The sequence below is a fragment of the Epinephelus lanceolatus genome, chromosome 5 (assembly GCF_041903045.1).
Source record: "Epinephelus lanceolatus isolate andai-2023 chromosome 5, ASM4190304v1, whole genome shotgun sequence".
In the NCBI taxonomy this organism is placed as follows: domain Eukaryota; kingdom Metazoa; phylum Chordata; class Actinopteri; order Perciformes; family Serranidae; genus Epinephelus; species Epinephelus lanceolatus.
Window position 1 is genome coordinate 47,141,052 of NC_135738.1, and position 26,466 is coordinate 47,167,517.

The 26,466-nt window shown below is 41.6% G+C and overlaps 1 protein-coding gene across 8 annotated transcripts in view; it reads left to right on the top strand.

Annotated features, from left to right (window-relative positions):
• akap13b (A-kinase anchoring protein 13b) overlaps positions 1-26,466 on the top strand; it is a 207,203-nt gene that overhangs the window by 142,067 nt on the left and 38,670 nt on the right. For all 8 annotated transcript variants that reach the window (XM_078168284.1, XM_078168285.1, XM_078168282.1 and 5 more), the window contains 6 exons: positions 243-357; positions 5,612-5,694; positions 5,778-5,969; positions 15,979-16,131; positions 16,439-16,509; positions 19,872-19,916. In XM_078168284.1, coding sequence (XP_078024410.1) covers positions 243-357; positions 5,612-5,694; positions 5,778-5,969; positions 15,979-16,131; positions 16,439-16,509; positions 19,872-19,916 — 659 coding nt within the window. The remainder of the gene's footprint in view (positions 1-242; positions 358-5,611; positions 5,695-5,777; positions 5,970-15,978; positions 16,132-16,438; positions 16,510-19,871; positions 19,917-26,466) is intronic.

The following is a 26,466-nucleotide window of genomic DNA, read 5'->3' on the forward strand; positions in this document are numbered from 1 at the left end:
TGTCCACATTTTATTATACCTGTTGTGCTGTGCTGCAGGCATGCTGTGGCAGACGTGTGGCACCACGTCTGTGTCCCAGGTATTTCGGCTGTAACATACAGTTCTTAAACTTTAAACAGCTCATGTGGTCAGGCTGGATTTTCAGACAAACTCACCCGTGACTGTACTGATAAGAATCAGTGATTTGGGTAAATGCAGACTGAGTTGATGAGAAGCACTACTTCAGGTTTTGTCTCCTGCAGGTCTCTTTCTCATCACAGCTGGTATAGAAAGACCAGAGATGGTGGAGGTGTTGGCCAGCAGCAAGGAGGAGCGCAACACATGGAGGGCTGTTATACAAGACACCATGCACTGCATGTGAGGACACACACACACACACACACACACACACACACTCACATTATGTTACGTTAAGTATTTCAGAGTTCTTTTAGTGGAAGAACCAAATGCCAACATGTTCTATTTACCACTGTTTTTCTGTGTAAACATCAAACACTGTTATCTGAAGCTTTCTACAGACTGTGAGATTTAATCAATCTTATAAGTTTAGTGCAGCTACACTGTGTGACATGGATCTTATAAACTTGGGTATGACATCAAGTTTGATGTATGCAGACTGTGCAATGACAGCGCTTACTGAATCGCAGGCTATGAGGTATGATCCAATAGCTTCCTATACTGACTGCGCAAGGATGCTGCACGGGTTATTACTTCTCCAACTGTGAAGCACAAAAGAGGGTCACTATATACTGTGGAGTGTGTGTGCGTTTGCTAGCTGCTAGGTTGCTCACCTGGCAGCAGTCAGCATATTCATGGCTTAATATCTCTATGTCCACAGGATTAAAATGGAGGTTCTGCCTTTTATAGTATTGGAGCTCCATTGACAAGGGCTTTTTTCATTCACTGTGGACAAGCGTAACTCAGAGTGAACATACTGAACAAATTCAGATCAGCTATTCTGGAACCAAGTTTTCTATCTCAGGGTTTATCAACTCAGAGTTCAGGGTTAGACTCGGAGTTTGTGAAACCTGCTCTCCGAAACAAGGCCATAGGCTCTACCTTTTTGTAAAGCCTCAGCCTTCTGTAGAGGTACTTGCCCATAAACATCTGCTCGTCGATCTACGTTCCAACCCTCACCTATGGTCATGAGCTCTGGGTAGTGACCGAAAGAATGAGATCGCGAGTACAAGCGGCCGAAATGAGTTTCCTCCGCAGGGTGGCTGGGCTCAGCCTTAGAGATAGGGTGAGGAGCTCAGACATCCGGGAGGGACTCGGAGTAGAGCCGCTGCTCCTCCACATCAAGAGGAGCCAGTTGAGGTGGTTCGGGCATCTGGTAAGGATGCCTCCCGGACGCCTCCCTTGGGAGGTATTTCGGGCATGTCCAACAGGGAGGAGACCTCGGGGCCGCCCCAGGACACGCTGGAGGGATTACATCGCCCGGCTGGCCTGGGAACGCCTCGGGGTTCCCTCGGAAGAGCTGACGGAGGTGGCTGGGGAGAGGACTGTCTGGGCTTCTTTGCTGAGGCTGCTGCCCCCGCGACCCGGACCCGGATAAGCGGAGGACGACGACGACGACGATATATGTCAATATTTCTATATATAAATTTACTACCAATACCACACCCATGATGGAGAAAATCAAAACAAAAACAAAACAGATAGATGGTAAATCAGAAAAGAACAAATAAACTAAACAAATACACAGTAAACACTCAATTATGATCAATCCCCTTCATCCCTGTGCCTCGTGAAAATTAAATTGTTGTACAAACACTCCACTTGTTTGGACATCCCTTGAGCTCCTCATTCAAACCGTTCCACCGCTTCACCCCACAAACAGAAATACAAAAACTTTTCTTGGCTGTGCACACCTTATAATTTTTAAATTAATTAAAAATAATAAACTCCTTAAATTAAAACTCCCTTCTCTTTCAGTGAACAATCTTTGAATATTATAAGAATAAGAATAACTTTATTCATCCCCAAGGGGAAATTCAATTATCTCTCAGCTCATCTATTATATGTCAAAGAATTATAAAGCCTGATGGCTGTTGGCATGTAGGATCTTCTGTATCTCTCTGTCCTGCATCGAAGAGAGAGGAGCCGCCCACCACAGTTTTTTTGGTCCATCAAGGTGTTGTGGAGTGGATGATCTGGGTTGTTCATGATGGCCTTGGACATCTTCAGTGTGCATCTCTCCACCACCTCCTCCAGCTCTTTTGACTAGTTTGTCCAGTCGCCTTGCATCTTTGTGTCTGATGCTTCCTTCCCAGCAGACTGCAGCAAAACGACACACTTGCCACCACAGACTGATAAAACATCTGCAGCATCTTACTACAGATGTCGAGAGATCTGAGCTTCCTCAAGAAAAAGAGGCGACTCTGCCCCTTTTTGTAGAGAGCGTCTGTGTTTAGGGACGAGTCCAACTTATTATACAGGTGTACACCTAGATACTTATAGCTTGGCACCTCGATGTCCACCCCACAGGTATTCACTGGCTGAAGAGGGGGGTATTATGTGGCAGTTGATTATTTTTTGCTGTGAATAATATTTGTGACGTTTGAAAGTCCACCAGATCTGCAAATTTGAGTATTTCTGACTGTAAGAATAATGGTTCTGCAGTATCAGTTCTGATCATTAAAGTGAGTGAGGAAAATGTCATCTTAAAAAGCAGGAATGATGGCCAAAACTACAAAAATAAGAGGCTTTCAGTAATAAAAACAAAACAGTTGATTTTATTTAAAACACTGACTGAATTGTTTCACGTGTGAAGACGAAACCCAAGTGGACAGAGAGCTTACAGTGAACTCTTCCAAGATGTTATTTCAGGGACTGTACAAATGGCGCATTTTTTGCGCCTTCGAATACTGTATGTTGTTTTTTTAATGTAGATGCACGGCAGGTGCTCTCAAACACCAGAGTGACACCATGGTGTGCACGCGTTCCCAAGCGCCTCTTTTTCAGGGTGCGACGGCTACACCCTGAGATAAACAGAGTTCAACTTTTGGAACGCAGCAGCGTGCACTGCATGTCATGCAACAAGGAATAACCAATCGCAGCCGACAGCTATCTTTCCTTCTTTTGTAAATATCAGTCTGTGGTAAATATGGAGAAGTTAATCATTTTAGCGCAAGGCTATCCAGAGTTTAACATCTGTCCCACAATAGGCCTACACACAAACAGCATTTGGAAGAAGATCAGCTTTGCACTCAGGATGTCAGGTAAATAGGCTATGATACGGTGCTTGTTAAGGATATGTAGGAGCAATACCTTTAGAAAATGTTTGCACTCGTAATGAATTTAGGGGCACCACCCTCCTGTGGAGGGAAGTGACTAATCAAATTAATAACTCCGAAAACCAATTATTAATTCGTCAGTACACTTTTCAATAATGAATCAATCTCAATATCTGGGTTATGAATTCTCTATACAGTAATCTTATTTCCTGCTCAAAAGAAATATTCACAGACAACGACTTGGCGATAAATGAAGATTTATTTAGGGCTAAATGTTTAAAAACTGAGTAAATGGATACGACATCTATTGCACGTCTGTCCATCCTGAAAGAGGGATCCCTCCTCAGTTGCTCTTCCTGAGGTTTCTACCATTTTTCCCCCTGTTAAAGGTTTTTTTTTGGGGGGGGGGGTCCTTATCTGCTGCGAGGGTCCAAAGGACAGAGGGATGTCGTATGCTGTAAAGCCCTGTGAGGCAAACTGTGATTTGTGATATTGGGCTTTATAAATAAAATTGATTGATTGAATAGTAAATGAGGATGATATGAAATGACACAAAATCAACAGTATGTATAAAGGGATTAAGACAAGAGGTAACACTTTAGTCAGTTATTTAGTTTGGCGATAGTGAGAGAGAGTATGTGACTATAGATAAATTGGGGACACATTTACCTAACGAAACCTAAATTAAGATCAGAATAACTAAGTCTCCTATTCGACATCAACTCTTATCACAACACAGCGGCTGCATCAGATGGGGGAAATTCTTTGCCTACTTTATTAGCAGCGTTGAATCAGGCGGACATTTCTCCGAGGACCCCCGGACTGTCACTTTGCGGACTTTCCCGGACTTCCCAGCCGAATGAAATCAGCTGGAACACAGTGGTGGAGGAGCTGTTGAGCCTGACTGTGACGTCCTTCAGGTGGCCCTCAAACGTCGGTTCTCTTAGGCTGCAGAAAGTCCCTTGGTTTGGCAAAAGAACCACTGTGGCAAGTGGCTGGCAGCCGCTGGATCCAATGAATCTGATGGAGTTGCAGGTCGAACAGTAGCTCATTTATTTAGCTGTGGCTACACGCTTATAATAAAGTTGAAACAATCTCGTCAGCCGTTCAGTTTTATTATCAAAGTTATTGCGGCTGGTATCGTCGCTTCAGGTATAATGTTACTGAAGGCACAGACAGAACGAAAGAAAGAAAAAAGTAAAAGTAAAATAAAGTAAAGGAACAATGTAAAGAGTAAAGAAAGTAACAGGACGGAAAGAAAGTAAGTATAAGTTAAAAGAAAAAGTGCAGAGATGCGCAGAGCTCAATAGTTTTATCTGACCAGCCTGAGTGGGTGTGTTTGAGGCAAGGCGGGTCTCTTAGTTTAGACATTACTTTATTTCGGAGGAAACTTAATGAACTTTAATGAAACTTTATTTTGTGAGATTATTTACTTTAACGTGTTATGCACGATAGATACTCTTCCCATTATGATCAAAATCGGCTCTTAAGATCAAATTAAATTTAATATGATTATTATAGGATATCAGCGGAACGCAAATATAAATATTTCATGCACAAATACTACAAACTAGTCTGCAATTGCATCAACAACAACATAACTTTCTCATACTATGACCTACAAGAGTGGGGAAAAAATCATTCAACCAACAAACAAGGATTATGCACAGTTACAATGTTAGAACATGAATAAAATGTATAGTTTTACTTTCAAGAGACATTTCAAGTTGGTTACAAAAGAAACTTGGTCTCTGCTCAGGTATGCATACTGAGTTTATGACTCCCATCTGGATTTCTTATCTGATCATCACCCGGGTGCGAGTCAGGTGGGGCTTGGGTAGTACCCATGGATGTGACAAATGGGAGAAGATGTGTTGAATTTAAAAACATAGTTAATGACCCCAGGTCTGGCAGTTTATCTGGCTGTGTTGTCAAACGCTGGATTTTTTCAGGATGTTAATCAGAAACTTCAGATCTGGTCTGGTTGATGCCAGGATGACTGGTGAAAGAGTTCCTTAAGAATGAGGTGAAGCAGCCTAAGCAATAAACATTTGACCCTCAGAGTGGCCCATCTCACCCCTGTCTATTTACTTTAGGTTTTGGGAGAGTACAGAAGGCTATTGTTCCTACAGTTGTTTAGCAACCTCAGACACAATCTGCTGCTGCGTTCTCAAAAGCTGGCCCTTTAAAGTGTCAGATTCTCCTAGCAGATACTCAGCTCTGATATGTGGCACTGAAGCAATTCAGAAGTACTTTAAATGTCACAGGCCAACAGGTGTGTTTTACAAGGAGGTCCTCAGTTTGTTTGGATGGAGAATCAAACTTGTTGGATAATATTTGAACTTCACACTAAGGCTGTATTTGCATGTTGACAGGGAGAAAGATGAGGACGAGGGAGTTCCCAGTGAGACAGAAGAAGACAGGAAGCAGCAGGAGAACAAAGCAAAGGAGATCCGAGGTGCATGCCCACATAGAGTATTATTATCCACTATTCTGTTCTAATCGTTAAGTGTCCTTGCATTAATTTGTGTTTTATTCCAGAGCTTCTACGGAGGAAAGATGAGCAGATCATCTCTTTATTGGAGGAGAAAGTCCACATCTTTAGAGATCTGAGTGACTGGAATCCCCCCCCTGATGATCCAAATCCACCCGTCAGGGAGCAGATGTTATTCATGGCCACACCTGATGATATCACAAAGGGGGAGCCAATTATAAAGGATGCCCTCAGGGAGGGTGAGCAGGGTTCAGAGGTTATGTCATGATGAAATGTTAATATTGTGTCTAGTGTTGTGTTGTTTGCGAACGAATCGTTCAAAAGAACGAATCTGTTAAGTGAAAGTACTGAACTGAATCACTTCTGGGACTGAATCGTTCATTTCTCAGTTCAGTTCAGCTCAGCTGTGAGCATGCAGGCCGGAAGTGGAACTGCCGATTCGGTCCGTGCAAATGATGAATCACTCGCGAGTCGCGAGGCAGCCAGGGTGCAGGGAGGGACTGCCCACCGCCTGATGAATCACTTGGTGAATGAATCACTCGGTGAACGACGTAACCTTGATCCCTGATTCAAATCATTTCTACTCAGCGATACACTTTCATAGGGACTGTTTTCTTCAAGCTAACGGCGAATGTAGCCAGGAGTCAAGTCACATGAACACAATCACACACCTCCCCATTGTTTTGGGTCCATGTCATTGGTCCGACCTCCCATTAGTTCGACCAGTCCGACCTGTTCGTAGTAATGGGAAGTCGAACTGATGGAAGGTCCCATAAGTCCGACTGTCCATTCTGACCGTTTACCTCCATTCGGCCATGGGAGTGAAAGGCATGCACCGTCTCTACAGGCTGTTACATATTATGCAACCAGCAATCTGATCTATTGAGAGTTTATACTGTAGTGAGGCATAGCCTAATTCCCGACAGCAAGATTGGTTTTTAAAATAATAAAAAGTCAGTTAACCCTCAGAACTCAGAGCGGCAGCTTTCATATTTTGCAGAATATCTCTAAAACCATGCAACGGAACTTCATGGGTTAAATTGTGTTCAGTAGCTTACCTGTTGGTTGTTCAAAGCTGAGCTCGGGGCGATTATAACCTTTCCAGAAAGTTTTTAATCCTGATTTGACTTGATGGCTCCTATTGGGCTCTCTCAAGAGTGTGTAGCGCTGTCCTTGGTGCTGAACAGAAAATCAGCACAGTAGAAAACAGAAGAAGCCCGCAGGGGCCCGCGGGCCCGGACCGTCAAATCAGGCTGGGCCGTTTTTTTATGAATACGTCGGGCTCGGGCTCATTGACTCTAAGTTACATTGTAACTAAGCAGCATCCTGCGCAGCGGTATTTTCATTCAGGCATGTCTCACTCTATGCAGCATGTGTGATGTGTGTTTCTGTGTGTTTCTGAGAGCGCTTTCTCTCAGAAATTCTCACTTTTTCGCTCTCTCAGAGCAAGAGAGAGAGAGAGAGAGAGAGAGAGAGAGAGCGGCTGCGCGCCTCAATGAAAGCGCATGACAGAAAGATAATAAGACAAAATAAGATAAGAAACTTTATTGTCATTGCACAGCAGATATAACGAAACTTCGTTGGGCAGCAATCTCTTGTCTTGTAGCAGCTACAATGTCGAGCATAAAAGACAAGACAGAGAGGTAGAAACAAACAGCCAATGTGTGTCTGTGTGTGTTATGTTCAGGTGTTGTCACGTAAATAACAGTGCCCAAGCAATAAACAGGACAGACAATAGGATTTTATTTATTTTTACACTATATTTTCACTGAAAGCTGACCGAATCCGACCCGAGTCCGAATACAATTTATAGCTACATTTCTGACCAAACCCGGCCCGGCCCGTCGGGTACCATCGGGCTCAGATCGCCACACTCTAGTGTGTGTGTGTCCTATCTCTAGGGGCCTATCTGAATTTCTGTCTTTGAGAGATATTATTTTGTAATATTACTGAATTTTCTATCTATACATATAAATTTTAAATATATTAAAATTATAAGGCATCTTTGAGTAAACTGCGAGTATCATTTAAGTAGGCTATTAAGCATGTATAGTTACAGCCCACACTGTAATAAGGTACTGTAATGCTGTCTTTTTAAAAAAGAAAAAAGAAGTTTAACGTTAATTTAAACTCATTTTTATGGCTCAGATGTTGTTATACCGTAATTTTATTTCCTGAAGAGGTTGTTTGGAAAATTGCAATCTGAAAAGTAACCAAAGCTGCTTAAGAGGTTTCAAATTAAAAATAAAGGGAAACAGTGTAGGAATAACTTGTATAACGTTTTTATTAACAAATAGTAATATAAAACCTTGTTTTCCCTGTTTGAGACCTTAAAAAATAGACTGCGACTTATATGCCAGTACGATTTATATTCCAAGTTTTACGGTAATAAATAAATCTGTATAAAATAGGATCAAATATGACAAACTAAATGCAAATAAAAATACTATACATAATTTAAAAGAAATGTGCAAATGTGCAAGTGTGCAAGAAGAAGAGCAGTTATTGCATTGGCCACATTATTGCAGATTATGGTGCTTGCAGCAGTCTTTTCACAGCCATGGGATAGAAGCTGTTTTTGAGTGTTGGTGCGAGCTCGTATGACTCTGAGCCTGCCGGATCGGATGTTGGTGAACAGAGAGTGTCCTGGGTGTGTGGGCTCGTTTCTGATGTTCGTGGCCCGTCGGAAGAAACGGCTCGAGTAGATCTCGTGCAGGCGTGGGAGTGGGGAGCCGACAGTCCACTCAGCCATCTTGATAACCCGCTGCAGCTGTTTCCTCTCTGCTGTGGTGCAGTTGCCGTACCATACCGTGCATCTGTAAGTCAAGATACTCTCTATTGTGCATTGATAAAAGTTCTTCAGCAGAGGTGGAGGGAGTCTGTTCCTCATCAGCGTTCTGAGGAAGAAGAGACGCTACTGGCTTTTTTAATGATGTGGGTGGTGTTCACAGAAAAAAAGTAGCCTAATTAATTGATAATAATAATCATTTAGCCTATGTCGGACTCGGTCTGGGCTCACTGACCCCAAGTTACATTGTAACTAAGCAGCATCCTGCGCAGCGTAGGCATATCCAACCTGTTGCAACGGAAATAACTGAAGTAACCACGACCTCTTAACACCACATTAATAATTGGCAAACTTTCTGGGGAAAACCTGGTCTTATTAGGAGAGACGGCATTCATCCCACTTTGGATGGAGCTGCTCTCATTTCTAGGAACCTGGCAAACTTTATTAGTAAATCAAATCCCTGACAACCCAGAGTTGAGACCAGGACTCGGAGACGCAGTCCTATACGCCTCTCTGAGCTTCTAGTTCAGTTACCCAGCCATAGTTTCCATAGTTTTATACAAACGGTGTCTGTCCCCCGACCCCCTAAATTATTTAAATCTAAAATTAAACAAAGAGGAGTTGTGCATAACAACCTCATAAAAATTAAAACCTCTTCTGTGACAGAAAGACAAAACAGGAGAATTAAATGCGGACTGTTAAATATCAGGTCTCTATCGTCTAAAGCAGTGTTAGTAAACGAATTAATATCAGATAATCATATTGATTTACTCAGTCTCACAGAAACCTGGCTGTGTCAAGATGAATATGTCAGTCTCAATGAATCCACTCCTCCCAGTCATAATAATACCCACATTCCTCAAGGCAGCGGCCGAGTCGGGGGAGTTGCAGCCATTTTTAACTCTAGTCTGTTAATCAGCCCTAAACCTAAACAAACCTAAACTAAATTATAATTCATTTGAAAGCCTCGTTCTTAGTCTTTTACATCCGACCTGGAAAACCTCGCAGCCACTTTTATTTGTTATAGTGTACCGTGCTCCTGGCCCGTATTCTGAATTTGTATCTGAATTCTCAGAGTTTTTATCCAGTTTAGTTCTTAAATCAGATAAATTTATTATTGTAGGCGATTTTACCATTTATGTCGACGTTGATAATGACTCCCTGGCTACCGCGTTTATCTCATTATTAGACTCCATTGGCTTCAGTCAGGGTGTACATGAACCCACTCATTGTTTTAACCATACCCTCGATCTAGTTCTGACGTATGGAATTGAAATTGATAACCTAAAAGTCTTTCCACAGAATCCCTCGCTATCGGATCATTATCTGATTACTTTTGATTTCTTTTTACCCGATTACACGCCACTCAGCAACAGTTACTATACTAGATGTTTATCAGATAGTGCTGTCGCAAAATTTAAGGAAAAGATTACTCTGTCGTTAAATTCAATACCAAGTCCCTCAGTAACAGAGGTTTCCTGTACCGACTTTGATCATTTTGTCGATAGCGCCATAGGCTCGCTGCGAACAACACTTGACTCTGTAGCTCCTCTTAAAAAGAAGTTAAAAAAGCAAAGAAAGTTCGCTCCTTGGTATAACTCTCAAACCTGTAAGTTAAAACAAATATCGCGAAAATTTGAAAGGAATTGGCGATTGACCAAACTGGAAGAATCTCGTTTAATCTGGGCAGACAGTCTCAAAACTTATAAGAGGGGCCTCCGCAATGCCAGAGCAAACTATTACTCAGCATTAATAGAAGAAAACAAGAACAACCCCAGGTTTCTTTTCAGCACTGTAGCCAGGCTGACTGAGAGTCAAAGCTCTATTGAGCCTTGTATTCCTTTAGCCCTTAGCAGTAATGATTTTATGAGCTTTTTTAATGACAAAATTCTAACTATTAGAGGCAAAATTCATGACCTCCTGTCCTCAGATAGAACCTATCTAACCTCAAACACAGCTATAAGACCTAATATATATTTAGATTGCTTCTCCCCAATTTCTCTTCAAGAATTGACAGCAGTGATTTCTTCATCTAAATCATCAACGTGTCTCTTAGACCCCATCCCAACTAGGCTACTTAAGGAGGACTTTCCTTTAGTTAACACTCATATATTAGATATGATCAATAAATCCTTATTAACAGGCTATGTACCACAGTCTTTTAAGGTAGCTGTAATTAAACCTCTACTAAAAAAGCCCACCCTGGATCCAGAGGTGTTAGCCAACTATAGACCAATATCTAATCTTCCCTTTATGTCAAAGATCCTTGAGAAAGTAGTCGCAGACCAGCTGTGTGATTTTCTCCATGATAATAATTTATTTGAGGAATTTCAGTCAGGATTTAGAGTGCATCATAGCACTGAGACAGCACTAGTTAAAATTACAAATGACCTTCTGATTGCTTCAGACAAAGGACTTGTCTCTGTACTTGTTTTATTAGATCTTAGTGCGGCGTTTGACACAATTGAACATCAAATTCTACTGCAGAGACTTGATCACTTAATTGGCCTAAAAGGTTCTGCACTAAGCTGGTTTAAATCTTATTTATCTGATTGTTTTCAGTTTGTTGACGTTCATAATGAATCATCCTTATGTACTAAAGTTTGTTTTGGAGTTCCGCAAGGTTCTGTGCTCGGACCAATCCTATTTACTCTATATATGCTTCCTTTAGGTAACATCATTAGAAATCACTCTATAAATTTCCATTGTTATGCGGATGATACTCAGTTGTATTTATCGATGAAGCCAGAAGAAAGTAATCAATTAACTAAACTCCATAACTGCCTTAAAGACATAAAAACTTGGATGAGCACCAATTTCCTGATGTTAAATTCAGACAAAACTGAAGTTATTGTTCTTGGCCCCAAACAACTCAGAGACTCTTTATCTGATGACATAGTTTCTCTAGATGGCATTGCTCTGGCCTCTAGCACTACCGTAAGAAACCTCGGAGTAATATTTGATCAAGATTTGTCTTTTAATTCTCATTTAAAACAAACCTCACGGACTGCATTTTTTCATCTGTGTAATATTGCAAAAATTAGGCCTATCCTGACCCGAAAAGATGCAGAAAAATTGGTCCACGCTTTTGTTACCTCAAGGCTGGATTACTGTAACTCTCTATTATGAGGTAGCTCTAGTAAGTCCTTAAAAACTCTCCAGCTAATTCAGAATGCAGCAGCACGTGTACTAACAGGAACTAAGAAACGAGATCATATTTCTCCTGTTTTAGCTTCTCTGCACTGGCTCCCTGTAAAATCCAGAATTGAATTTAAAATCCTACTGTTAACTTATAAAGCTCTAAATGGTCAAGCTCCATCATATCTTAGTCAGCTCATAGTGCCATATTATCCCACCAGAACACTGCGCTCTGAGAACGCAGGGTTACTCGTGGTCCCTAAAGTCTCCAAAAGTAGATCAGGAGCTAGAGCCTTCAGCTATCAGGCTCCTCTCCTGTGGAATCATCTTCCTGTTACGGTCCGGGAGGCAGACACCGTCTCCACATTTAAGACTAGACTTAAGACTTTCCTCTTTGATAAAGCTTATAGTTAGGGCTGGCTCAGGCTTGCCCTGTACCAGCCCCTAGTTAGGCTGACTTAGGCCTAGTCTGCCGGAGGACCCCCCCCCCCCCTATAATACACCGGGCACCTTCTCTCCTTCTCTCTCTCTCTCTCTCTCTCTCGTATTCTATTACTGCATCTTGCTAACTCGGCCATTCTGGATGTCACTAACTCGGCTTCTTCTCCGGAGCCTTTGTGCTCCACTGTCTCTCAGATTAACTCATATCGCAGCGGTGCCTGGACAGTGTGATGTGTGTGGTTGTGCTGCTTCCATGGTCCTGCCAGATGCCTCCTGCTGCTGCTGCCATCATTAGTCATAAGTCATACTTCTACTGTTATTATACACATATGACTATTGTCACACATGTATACTGCCAGATATTAATACATACTTTCAACATATTGTACCACAGTAGCCAGAACTATAACTATAATATTATTACTTTCAATAATGTTGTTGTAACCTACTGTCATTACCTGCATCTCTCTCTCTGTCTCTCTCTCTCTGTCTCATTGTGTCATGCGGATTACTGTTAATTTATTATGCTGATCTGTTCTGTACAACATCTATTGCACGTCTGTCCGTCCTGGAAGAGGGATCCCTCATCAGTTGCTCTTCCTGAGGTTTCTACCATTTTTTTTCCCCATTAAAAGGTTTTTTTTGGGGAGTTTTTCCTTATCCGCTGCGAGGGTCATAAGGACAGAGGGATGTTGTATGCTGTAAAGCCCTGTGAGGCAAATTGTGATTTGTGATATTGGGCTTTATAAATAAAATTGATTGATTGATTGATTGACCGCATTCCGTGGTGGCAGCACGTAATGGGTTGAAATTACGTGCTGCCACCACGGAAACAATGCCAATGTAAAGTCAATTAGGATTCCTTTTCGTGGTGGACATACGGATTCCCTGATTCAACAACGTCACGTCAACCTCGTTTTCCTCAATGATATCTTTAACATTCCTGTATACACACAAAAACACGGAAGTGTCCTTGATAACTCAACAATATGACAGGTTAATGTCAAGGCCATAAAATAAAATAAATGTATTTTGCCAGCTTTTGATAGCGTAGGGCTTTAAGAGCATTGTGCAGTGGGCGGATGGGGCACGTTCAACTACTGTTTTGTGGCTACTGTCTGCCGTGTGTGGGCTTCATTCCATTTCAGATTGCCTTCCGTCTGCCATAACCAAATCCAAACGCCACTGATAGATAAATAAATAAATAAGAAGAAAAAAATAAGGCTGAGCATGGAGGAACCAGAGGATGCACCATTACATGTAGGGAGGCGGCCGCTGCGGCAACCCGGCCACCCTCCACCCCACCAGGGGAGAGCGGACCCCAAGCCAGCGCCACAGAACCAGCTGCCGCCAACACAGTTTTTTTTTTAAAGATATTTTTTGGGCTTTTAGCCTTTAATGGATAGGACAGACAAGTATGAAGGGGGGAGAGAGAGGGGGTGTGACATGCAGCAAAGGGCCACAGGCTGGAGTCGAAGCCGGGCTGCTGCGGCAACAGCCTTATACATGGGGCGCCTGCTCTACCACTAAGCCACCAGCGCCCTGCCAACACAAAATTTTAATACAATTTTAACATTATTTTTGCTTATTTCGTTATTATTATTATTGGTTTTACTTTTTAGTAGTATTGTATTGTCTGAGGATGACTCATTTTAATAACTGTCTACAGTAAAAAAGGAAAAAAAACAAGCGAAGAAATAAACAAAAATCATTTTATACACTGGGCCTTCCAAGTGCTCTCTGAAACTACACCTGGCATGGCTCGTGTCCAAAAAATGAAAAAATCAAACCTTTGTCATAGAGCTAAACCAAATACATCATTGGAAAGGTCTCAACCTGGAGAGTAACATATGTCAGTATGAAGATTCTACATGGCTCCTGCTTTCAGCTATTCACCTTTGAACCTTGACCTCAGTGCATGTTTGAGGGCTTATAACTCAGCAACGAAAGGGGGTACAGACATGGGACCAACTGTTATAGAGAGCTCTTGACCTCAACTATCATGTGAGTGTAGTCAACAACTGGGGGTGCTGTCAGATATGGGTAAAATATGGAAAAAAATAATTTTCACCCATTTAGAAATTAGATATTTAAAATCTGATTACACGTGTGTTTACCATCCCCTTAAAGTCCACAGTGTACTCTCAATTCAGTATTTACAACTTCCAAATCTAAGAAAAACACTTATATTTTTTTAAAAACTACAATTCCCTGGGACCGTGCCATGCAGTTTGATACATATCAGCAACATAGTTATAGTTCTTCTGATTTGCAAAGTAGGGTTCTAAATAGGGTTGTACAAAGATATATCTACCCAGTTTATCTAATATCTAGTAAAGCCGAACTAGTTATTACACTGCACCAAGATGAACTATGCTAAGAAAAAGTAAAGATGTCGGCTAATTTTCGATATTTTAGCTAATATGGTAGAAACGGTGTTTTTAGGACAGTAGGTTTGTTTGCGGCTTGTAAAATAGGGTCGTAAAAAGATAGATTTACTGAATATCTAGTAAAGCCGAACTAGTAATGACACTGCACCTAGATGAACTATGTTAACAAAAAAAAGCAAGGATGTTGGCTAATTTCAGATATTTAAGATAGTACTCTAAAAACGGTGTTTTTGGGACGGTAGGTTTTTTGCGGCTTGTTGTAAAATAGAGTCGCAAAAAGATACATGTACTGAATATATCAAATGTCTAGTAAAGCCGAACTAGTAATGACACTGCACCTAGATGAACTATGTTAAGTAAAAAGTAAAGATTATGGTTAATTTCAGATATTTTAGCTAGTACTGTAGAAACAGCATTTTTGGGACTGAATATTTGAATAGGCCTATATCAAATATCTAGTAGGCTACAGCCGAACTATCATGTTATTATTATTATTATCATTATTATTATTATTGGTGGGTAATTATAACAGAGGAATATATTTGCCGTTTTAATATCAAGAACACTTTAGTGTTTTTGTGTGTATACAGGACGTTGTTAAATCAGGGAATTCGTGTGTACACCACGACAATGGATCCTAATTGACTTTACATTGGCATTGTTTCTGTGGTACCGGCACGTAATTTCAACATATTATGTGCTGCCACCACAGAATGCGGTGTTAAGAGGTCGTGGTCATTTCACGTATTTCTGTGAGATCACGTTGGGCATATCTCACTCTCTCCAGCATGTGTTTGTTCTTGTGTGTCTGTTTATCAGAACGAAAGAAAGAGCGATAGAGAGAGAGAGAGCAGCTGCGCGCATCAATGAAAGCGCTTGGCAGAAAGTTATTAATTAATAATAATAATCATTGTCGGAGTCACGCTCGGCCGGTGCAGGGCTCTACTCAAGAGTGTGTAGCGCTGTCCTTGGTACAGAAAATCAGCGCAGTAGAAAACAGAAGAAGCCTGGAGGGGGTGTGTAGGCGAAGACGGGTCGAACTAACGGGACCTCCTATTGGTTCAACTTCCTATTGGTCCGAACCTAGTCGGACAGATGGGAGGTTGAACCAATGGGAGGTCGGACCAATGGGAGCCTCTAAGGTCCGACCTACGGCCTAGTTGGAGGTCGAACCAATGGGAGGTCTGACCAGTGGGCACTTCCCATTGTTTTAACAGACTTAGATTCAACAACAAACTTAAAATGTTAGGCTGGCCAGTAATGAGACTCACCAGTACAGGGCAGATGCAGCGGCAGCTCAACCGTGTATCAGTTCAGTGAGTCGGACTACGCAGTACACAGTCAGGGCTCCTCCCTCCAAGCACTGAACGATTCAGTGAACAAATCTTTTGAACAAATCTTTTTAATGAACTGATTCTAGTGATTCAGTAACATCTAAAGAACTGCTTTACCCATCACTAATTGTGTCTAATATTTTCCCTCTCTGTTCAGTGGAGACCCTGCATGCTTTAGTCAACTGTGCTGTTGGTGGAGCAGACTGCAGTGTTCCAGCTGGCCTGACAGGGGGCAGTGTAGGACCAGTCTCTCTGCCCAGGAGAGCTGAGACATTTGGAGGCTTTGACAGTCATCAGATGAGCAGCAAGAGTAAGAGCCATTCACTCATGCACAGGGATACATGTGTAAAAAAGTAAAGCTCAGGGGTCTTTTGGTCAGCAGCTATGTAATTTTTTTTTTTGTTGTTGCTCTGCCTGACAGAGCAAAAGCAGGTTTACCATAGGCAGTTTTGATTCATTGCTGATTGTTTTAGTTTCCTTTGAGGAATAATTTTATCTTGCCAACAGGAGCAGGTTTATCCCACATGTTGGCTGATGATCACCTGCTGTGACAAAAACCTGATTCACTTCTAAGCCCCATCCAGTGCTTTCACTCTTCTTTTCTTTTCTGTCCTCAGATGGAGAGAAGGAAGAGGGGGATGATTTGCTAGACCTCCGCAGGACTGAGTCAGACAGCGTGTTGAAGAAGGTGTGTGTGTTGTCTTCATTTTTCCATACTGCATTATTTATGGATGCACTTTATCCCTGCATCTCTTCTGAAAAATGAATGTCACAGAGTGTACCTGATAAACAAAGCCAGTGGTTAATCCCTGCAGTTCACATCAGTGAAATATCTGCTGAACCGTGAAACTCTGAACACACTCACAGTGTCCTATTTACCTAATCTTATTCACACCTGTTGCTTTTCTTTTTATTTGTTTTTTAATGAAGAAATTCCTATAGATTTATGCAGTCAGTATGTTAACTGTTGAGAGAAATAATTTGTTAAACAAGGAACTCATAGTTTTATTACTGTTTGCATCAATATTATTATCTGGAAGACACAGCTTAGATTTATATTGTTATAGACTGTGTCAAAGTGATGACCTAAATAACTCGTAAGTGAGCTGAGGTGGACAGTAACTAAGTACCTTTATTCAAATATTGTATTTTAGCAGAGTTTTGAGGTAACTTTACTTGAGCATTTCTTTCTTCTGCTACTCTATACTTAGGCACTTAATTTCTTTAATACCTGTAGTTACTACTTACTTTGCAGATTTAGATTAATAATACAAACCACAAAATGTATTTCCTGCAGAAAATGCATGTGAATGCTGTAATTTAAAGTAAATTGCAAAGCACTGCTGAAAAAGCAGAAATATGAAATGAATTGCCAGAAAAATGTTAAATCCCAAATGCACTGCACTGCTAAAACCTGGAAATAGAAATGTTAAACAGGCAAAGTTGAGCTGATCTGATTTACACAAAGAATCTAAGAGTTGAGAGATGTTTCCAGAAAAGCAAGAAGCTAAACTGTAATACTGCCACGGATGGAAGGTGAAATTAACTAATTTAAAGGTTGAACAATGAAATTCTTTGTACTTACAAAGCTTAAAATGTAGGAAAAGTTACAAATATTTTACATTTAGCCGTTTGAATGGTTTCCGCAGCTGAAACAATGCAGGAATAGTATTTGGTTGCAAAATGCACTGGAGAAGTACTTTGTGTCCTATCTAAAGCTTAAATGAAGTCTGAAATTCTACTTCTCTTAATACTTTTATCTACAAAATGGAGTAGACTGAAAATTTAAGGATACCAGATCAAACCAAAATCTATAAATTTGAAAAAGCTTTATATTTGATGTTTGCCCATTTAGGGACTTTTATTTTTGAAATTCTGCCTTGTTCAGGGTCCCACCGTAAACTCCTGTTACCATCTGGGGGTTTTTATTTTGAAAATCCACCTTTGTTCAAGCCCTCCAGTAAAATCCTGTTTCTATCTGATCACTTTTATTTTTAAAACCCAGCATTGTCCAGGGGCTCTGCTACCATCAGGGGCCTTTTTTTTTTTTTTTTTTTGAAAATCCACCTTTGTTTAAGCCGGGGCTGTCCGTTTAAGCTGGGTTGTCCGTCCATCCGTATATCCCATTCTCATACACGTGATATGTCAGGAACACATTTTTTCAAATTTGGCACAGATGTCCACTTCTTGTGAACATCGTACATCAAGAGCACATTGAGGGAATTTTTCAAAATTTGGGCCATATGTTCACTTTGAGTCAAGGATGAACTGATTAGTGGTCAAAGGTCAAGGTCATTGTGACCTAACAAAACATGATTTTGGCCATAATTCAAGAATTCATACAATAATTATGACAAAACTTATGTCAATTAGAATATAATGATTAACTGATGATATTTTGTATTCAAAGGGTCAAAGGTCAACTTCACCATGACATCATAATGCTCTGCAAAAACACTTTTCTGGCCATTTTTATGGTCGGGCTTGAACAGTAGGTTAGCAAGCTTGATTTTTTTGGGCACAGTCAAAGCTTTACCCTGGCTAAGCCTGAGGTAAGAGCGTTATTGCTATGGCAACACTGCTTTTCTCTGACAGGAGAAGGCAGAACAGAACAGAGGAAAATGAACTGAGGGTGGAGCATGAAAGCCACAGGCTACAGCCTTAATACTCAATTGGAGATATATCTAGTCTGGTCAGCTCATACAACCGTGAGTCAGAAAGCTAGGGTTATGCTAGCAAGATTCAAAGTCAGTAACATTGTGTATGGTTGTCAAACAGTAAAATATAATTTGACAGTATGTGTAACAACAAGACTAGCTAGCTATCCTGCCATGTCACTGTCCTCAAACCAATATCAAGATTTTCACAAATGATACGTCATGTTTAATGTTACTGTTAGCCGCAGCCTGAAGTAGCAAGTTGAATAACAAATGGGCTATGAGACGATTGCTTATGTCATACAAAGTATCAGGGAGTTCACACACACAGCTCAGCATTAGTGTCCCAAGTGCTGCAAGCAACTGAACTGTAAATACAGTAACTCTAACATTCATGGGTGTATTACCAAACAGGCCTATGAGGCCCAGGCCCAGGGGCCCATAGGCTCAGTGGGCCCACTAAGCCAGAGCCTCTGTGTGAAGTCACTGTTGATAAATTTGCATTTCTTGCCAAAGGACTAATGTCAGTAACAGAGCCCCAAAAGTCCTAACAAAAGGAAAAACTGAAGGAATAGCCTACAACACTTTGAAGTTGTCCCAAAAAAGAAACCATCATGATACATTTCAAATGAGTTTTTTTTACCCTCAGTTTATTTACAGTACAGGACTTAATCTCTGTGGGATAAAACAACAGCATGTTGTTCCTGCTTGCTGGGTGGTGTAGGGGGGGCTGTCACGTGTCCAGGCCCAGGGGCCCATTGTGTCATAATCCGCCTTTGCTGACAGTGGTATTTCATTAACTAACACTAAGTTCATCAGTGATATTACCAGTGGTGCTACCGTCTTTAACTGGCAGCAGTGTTTGGATTCCACAGCCAGGTATCATTGTTGCATCTAAGTGTCTTATTACAACCATAATGCATTGGGCGACAAGTTATCTAAGTCAGTCAATTTGGTGCCATGATCAGATCAAATGTTCAGTTATTGTGTGAAGTATCTGCCTCTACATAACAAAGGTTTTGTTAGACATTCATGTTTCCCAGGGCATTGACCCTAAATGGCTTTGGTGATCCCCTGACTTTAATAAGCTGATGTTGGCATGCTAATATGCTAAACTAAGATGGTGACTATTGAAACATTTCTCCTGCTAAACATCAGCATGTTAACATTATCATCCTACGCATGCTGATATATTAGCATTTAGCCCAAAGCACCACTTTGTCCACTATCTTCATCTTCCTTTCCAATATCTTCATAGTCCATACACACTGCTGCCAACATTATATCACTGTTTGTGCTTTAAATGTTAAATGTTAACGTGTGTGTGTGTGTGTGTGTGTGTGTGTGTGTGTGTGTGTGTGTTTGTGTGCGTGTGTGTTCATGCATGCCTAAGGGAGTCACTGCCAGCCTACAGATGTTGCTGAAGAGAAACAATGAGGTAAGTGTATGTGTCTGCTAGGCTTGTGCCGGTTTGAAAATTTTCCAACTGGTTTGATTTAAATACCGATATATCGAATTATGTACCTAATTTTACCACTGGGGGTCGCATTTGAGCTATTTATCCCAATAAAAGCCCATTATAGGTGTAATGCGCTTCCAATCCACTAAGTGGCGGTAATGCTGTATTAACCGCCAATACACACAAGGTTACACAAGAAGAAGAAGCAGAAGGACACCAAGACGTTAGGGCAAAGACGGTGGATAAACCAGTAATAGTACAGTATAGTATATACTGTATAGTACAGTAGTAATCCAGTATCTTTGGTTAGGGCAACAAACTGAATGACTGCTGACTCCCTCACACTTTTCCCTGCCCCCAATGAAATTTGATCTCTCGCAGCAGCAGCAGACAGCTGAGCAGAGCTGGAGTCCCTCTGCAGCTTCTGAGACAAACTAAACAAAACACTTGTAAGCTCCTCCACTGCATTTATAAACAAACATAAACCTTATTAAGTTGTCATAATGCATGTTACAATGCAAGAATGTAGTCCCTTGACACACCGCTGATGTGAAAAGCTTTTTTTTTTTCCTTCTTTCCTTTCAGTTTATCCGGTTGACATGAATTAAACCGGGTGGAGCTCTTAAACCGGACCGAACCGGTTAAACTGGAAATTGGCACAAGCCTACCTACCGCCCTGTTGCTAACACTCACTGCAGGGTTAATGGCGTGCTACAATCAGAAACACAGTTTTACTGCTTCAGCTTTTCAGTAACACATAATTATTAAACGTATTCTCATTAAACAGCTCATATGATATCCTATGAAAAATGCATGCACGACAGTGCATACTGCTACGATGGAAGGATAAAAGCCTCCTGGTAATCTGGACGAAAACTGGTGTCCATTCATGCAATGTTTTCTTCTCTGCATTACAGTAATTGGCTTGTCAACCAAGCCTGGAGAACATAAAGTAGCTTTGTTGCTAACAGTGGTTGGCCCGCAGCCTATCGAGTTGTATAAGACATAGGGCTGTGAAAATTGCTCAAAAATGACGTTCGAATATTCTTTCTCAAAATAACTCATAGGTTCGAACCATTCGAATTTTTTTTTTCGCATTATGTCCACAAGAGGGCAAACTAATACAAGGAAACATACTTGTATATGTATTAATACAAGGAAACATAACTAGCCTACTTGTAGGTATTTTTAGTTCAACATAAACGTCTTTGAAAACATTTACATACCTACACATTAAAACACATAAAACAGTTATCTATAACATTACATTAGAAACGACCGCGGACCTCTCGCTCGCCCCCCCTCTCTGACCCGTCAGGCCACACCACTCGCGGAAGCACTGCGAATAGCCTCGAAGCGCCGAGAAGCGAAGCCAGTTTCCTTTCGGCGCCCATGTTAACCGATTGTGTCATCCACACCGGCTGCACCACGCCGCGCAGCACCGTGGCCGGCTCTGGTCTATTTTCTGCGCAAGCGAATGTGTCAAGCCGGGTGACAGAGACGACAGCTGGGAGCACAACCGCTTGTCGACCAGCATGGAGAAATGCGCGTCTGATGTGAATGGAAATGCTCCGGCTCGTGCGCTGCGCTTCGCAGCACCTCCGCGGGCGGTGTGGCCTTATGCAGTGCGTTCAGTGCAGCGGCCCAGGCCAACGCCCACTCGCAAAGAGGACAGCTGCAGTGGTGTTTTTTTTTTTTTCTCCACAATCAAATATCAATTTTCACATTCAAAGGTCCATTTTTTTTTTCAAATTTGAATTTAAATTTGAATTTAGAATATTCGTTGACAGCCCTAATAAGACATTCACATTTGAGGCTGATGATAGTAAAAATGTTCTGCATAAAGGTGCTGAAACTTTGGATGAATACTGCACACTTCAATAAAATGAAACCTTTGACAGAGTTTCACTCCCACATGCAAAAATAGATGATTTTTGACTGACTTAAAAACAGAAGCACCAACAACTTTTAAATACACAAGGACTTGACTTGACATGATACATGATCAAGTCATTTTTTAAATAGAAGAAGGTAAGAGAAAAACCCTTGCTGGTAGTGGCACCACAGTAATGGGCGCAAGGACAGTGGGACTGGAAAACATGTTGGTGGACTTTTTTTGGTGGACTTAGACAAAGGACACAAGAGGGCATGCAGAGGCAAGGTACATGTCGCCTTATCACTGCAAAGAGTGAGGTAATAGACATGTAGCCCGGCAGTATCTGGCATATGGAAAAAATTGTGCTTTCAGGAGATCAAATAGAAAAAAGAGGGAAGAAACTCCATGCTACTGAGACAGAATAAACAAATGGTGCAAAGTGAGTCTAACCAGGTCAGTGATGAAGGAAATATGGTGCATTCTCTAGGACTGCAGAGTGGCGCTTGGTTAGCTCCTTTGCCGTAAATGACACCATAGTTCCTTTTAAGCTGGACACAGGGGCTAAGGCAAACCTAATACACTGGAGTGATGCGTGTTATCTCAAAGTGAGACCCAAAATACAGAATAAGAGAGTGGCTTTGATGGCATATAATGAACAAAGCACTGAGGCAAAGAGAACATGTAGGCTAAAGGTTAAGGGCAAGAATTGTATTCACCGACCAATGTCTGTTGTAGTATCTGATGAACATTAGACACTATTGGGCAATAAGGCATGTGTGGATTTGGGCTTGGTAATGAGAATTTATACCATCAATAGAATGACGTGCAGAGTGCCTCCTAGAAACTACAAATCAGACTCATAATGCTTTAGTGCACAAATATGCAGATGTATTTCAGGGTTTTGGAGAACTGCTTTATCAAACTCTATCAAACAGAGAAAGGACACACAACCTGTGATTCACGCAGGCAGGAGAGCTCCAATGGCTCTCTGTGAAAGAGTAAGGGCAGAAATAGACCGCATGGAGGGCCTGGGTGTCATAAAGAGGGTGGAATTCACCGACTGGGTAAATTCCATGGTCTGTATCAACTTAAAAAGCAAGGTAAACTGCATGTTTTTATGGATTCGAAGGATCTTAGTTCTAATATCAAAAGAGAGCAGAGAGAGATTGAGAAATTCCCAAATGACGAACGAGGAAATGAGGAAATAGGCTAATTAATGAAATTACAAAGTACTTTTCCAAGATGGAGGCTTTGCATGAATTCTGGCATTTAAATATCGATGAAGATAGTGCTAAGATGTGCACTTTTAATGCCCCCTTAGACAGGCACTCATATCGTTTGGATTTGGGGATTATATCCATCCCCGAGATCTTACACAGAGTCATGGAGCAAATTATTGAGGGGCTGGACGGTATGTGGGTGTATGTGGATCATCAGATGGTGTGGGTCTCCACTCAGAAGAGCGTGTCATCAGACTGGAGAGAACACATAGGAGAATACAGGAATAAGGACTCAAACTAAACAGGGACAAACGGGAAAATTCATACTAAATTTAGCTGTGAAAACTGCTCATTTAAGAAAGCTGCTACGGGAAGAGACAGACTTTCAGTGGGGACACGAACATGAGACAGAAGTTTAGTTTAGTTTATTTAGTCCTTTGCAAGGAAATTCTTTTCACAGTCAGTGCAAAAACATTAACAATTACGTCGACATACAAACACACCACAGGCTGGAACATTGTCAGACAGATGTTATTCATTCATTTAGGGCACGTATAGCTGCAGGAATGAAACTCTTATTGAACTTGACTTTTTTGCACAGAGGTAGCCTGTACTTACAGCCGGAGGGGAGGGGAATGAAGTATTGGTGGAGTGGATGGTCAGGGTCCTGTGTGATTCTAAGCGCTTTACGGGTCAGAGATGAGGTGACACTGTCAGATAGGTTAGGAGTAGTTAAGCCAATGATTTTGCTTGCCAGATGGGTTACTTTCAAGAGTTTGTTTCTATTAACAACCGTGAGCATGGGGAAGAAGCAGATGGCACCATACAACAAAACCGGTTCAACAATGCTGCAGTACAGAAGGAAGAGGAGTTGGGGTTGAACAGACAGGTGTCGGAGTTTGCGTATAGCCGTGAGTCTCTGTTGGCAGTGTTTGTAAATGTCCGTGGTGCTCTGATTGAAGCTGAGGTTATTGTCCAGTGTAATGCCGAGATATTTGACTCACCTACTCCACCTTCTCCCTGTTGATGAAGAGACTGGGGAGGGGGGCCAGGGTTTTGGGAGGGCTGATGATCAGTTCTTTGGTCTTGAAGATGTTGAGGTGGAGATAGTTATTGTTGCACCATGTGCTGAAATGGGAAATGGAATGTTGGTAGGCAGCGAAGGAGTAGTTATTGTTCAGCAATGCAAGAATGACCGTGTCATCTGCATATTTAAAATAAAGTGTGGTGGGGGATGGACTCTGACAGTCATTTGTGTAGAGGGTGTAGAGGAACGGGCTGAGCACGCACCCCTGCGGAGCACCAGTATTGAGCGTGATGGTGGAGGACAGGGACTGGCCGACCCTCACTGCCTGGGGTCTGTCAGAGAGGAAGCTGTGGATCCAGTGTATTAGTGGAGATGGAACATAAAGGCACTGTAGTTTCTGGATCATCTGGTGGCGCTGTATTGTATTAAAGGCAGATCTGAAATCAACGAGGAGTAGTCTGGCGTAGGGAGGAGTCCAGGTGTTGAAGCAGACGTTGCAGGAGAGTGGCTACCGCATCGTCTGTACCTCTCCTTTGTTTGTATGTGAACTGGTGGGGGTCTAGCAATGGGGACACATATGGCAGGATGATCATTTGAACCAATTTCTCAAAACATTTCATTATGACGGAGGTGAGACACACAGGCCTGTAGTGATTCGGCTCTGATGGGTGGGATTTCTTTGGAACAGGGATGATGGTTGATGTTTTCCATATACCTGGGACTGTGGAGGTACAGAGGGATCAGATGAAGAGGGAGTGGAGGACTGAGGTTAATTCCAGGGCGCAGTTTTTCAGAACCCGACCTGGAATGCCATCCAGCCCAGGAGCCCAGGAGAATGGAAGGGGACTGCTACATGTTCTAGCAAGTGAACTGGAACCCCCACTGAAGTTCTTCTGCCCCAAAAAGAGAACAATGGTCTTTTCAGATGCGTGGAAGGATGGTTTAGGGGATATCCTCCTGCAGGAGGGTGAGGAAGCATGGCAACCAGTGTTGTATATGTCACACCTCAAGATGGCTACAGAATGCAGATACACACAAATTAAAAAGGAGTACTTTGCTATGGCTTTTGAGTGTGAGAATGTCGCTCTGGATACAGCACATAATGATGAGACTGCAGCATTATGATTATGAGCTCACATATGTTCCACAGTGTATCTGCCATAAATATATGTGTTCCTATATTCATAGCAGATACACTGTGGAAGGGTTGCACCTGGGGGGTGTCAGTGATTTCCAGCTGGTAAGAATCATCTTCCTGGCAGCTACCATTCTAAGCATCAATGCCGATTGTTCATCACATGTGTAGTTCCAAGTCATCCCTGAGCATCCAAAGAGTGCCAGTTCTGGATCAGGGGGAATCGCTCTTCCATAGTACCACTAAAATATTTTGCACCAATAGTAATGTTGATGAGGACAGAGCCAAAAAAGGTGCATTTAAGAGCCCTCTGCAACTTTACATTTGTCACATAATGGAGAATCAGACAGAGAAATTTTGTTTAATTTGATCTTTGAATAGTCTGTGAGTGTCTGTCTGATATTAATTGAGCAAGGGTTAATTGTAGTTAAGCCTTCATTTCAAATGTTATCTGACACCTCCTGATTCAGCTCAGTGGACCAAGCGTCTTTCAGATGGGTAGTGGATACAGAGGTCGTAAATAGAGATACAAAGCCAGATATCAGGTGTCTGGATTCTGGGGGAAGCTGCAGGAGCCCAAAGCCTTTGGTATGGTTTCAAAATTAGGAATTTTATCTTTGACACAATGCCTAATTTGGAGATAACGAAAAAAATGAGAGTTAGCAACGTTGAATTTTGCTTTCAGCTGATTAAAAGATGCAAATTGTTTGTTTACATATAGATCACCAAGGGTCAGAAGCCCTCTGTCCTGCCAGACAGCAAACACCCCATCTGTCTGAGATGGCAAAAAGGAATAGTTATGCCATATAGGAGTGTATAGAAATCTGGCAATTTACAAGCTCTTTTTATCTGATTCAGATTCCTAAGGGACTGTTTTAAAATGAAATTATTACCAATTAATTTGGTAAGAAAGTTTGTTTTGGAAAAAAGTAAAGTGAAAAGGAAGGAACTTGTTACTCCCATAGCTTCAATATCTAGCCAAAGTAGAAGATTATTCAGTGTTGTCTTGCCTGGAAATCCCCATCGCCAAAGCCCTAGGATTTGTTGCCCAATAGTAGTTCTTAAATACAATAAGGCCTTAGCCTCCTGCATTTGTTGGCTTTTGCAGGTGTGCTTTTGATATGTGTTAGACTTTATATCCCCAAACAAATGAGAGAATAATGAAATCCAGTTTTTTAAAAAAGGATGAAGAGAGGAAGACTGGCAAATTCTGAAATAGGTACAAAAACATGGGAAGAGATACCATTTTGATAGCATTGATACGCCCCATC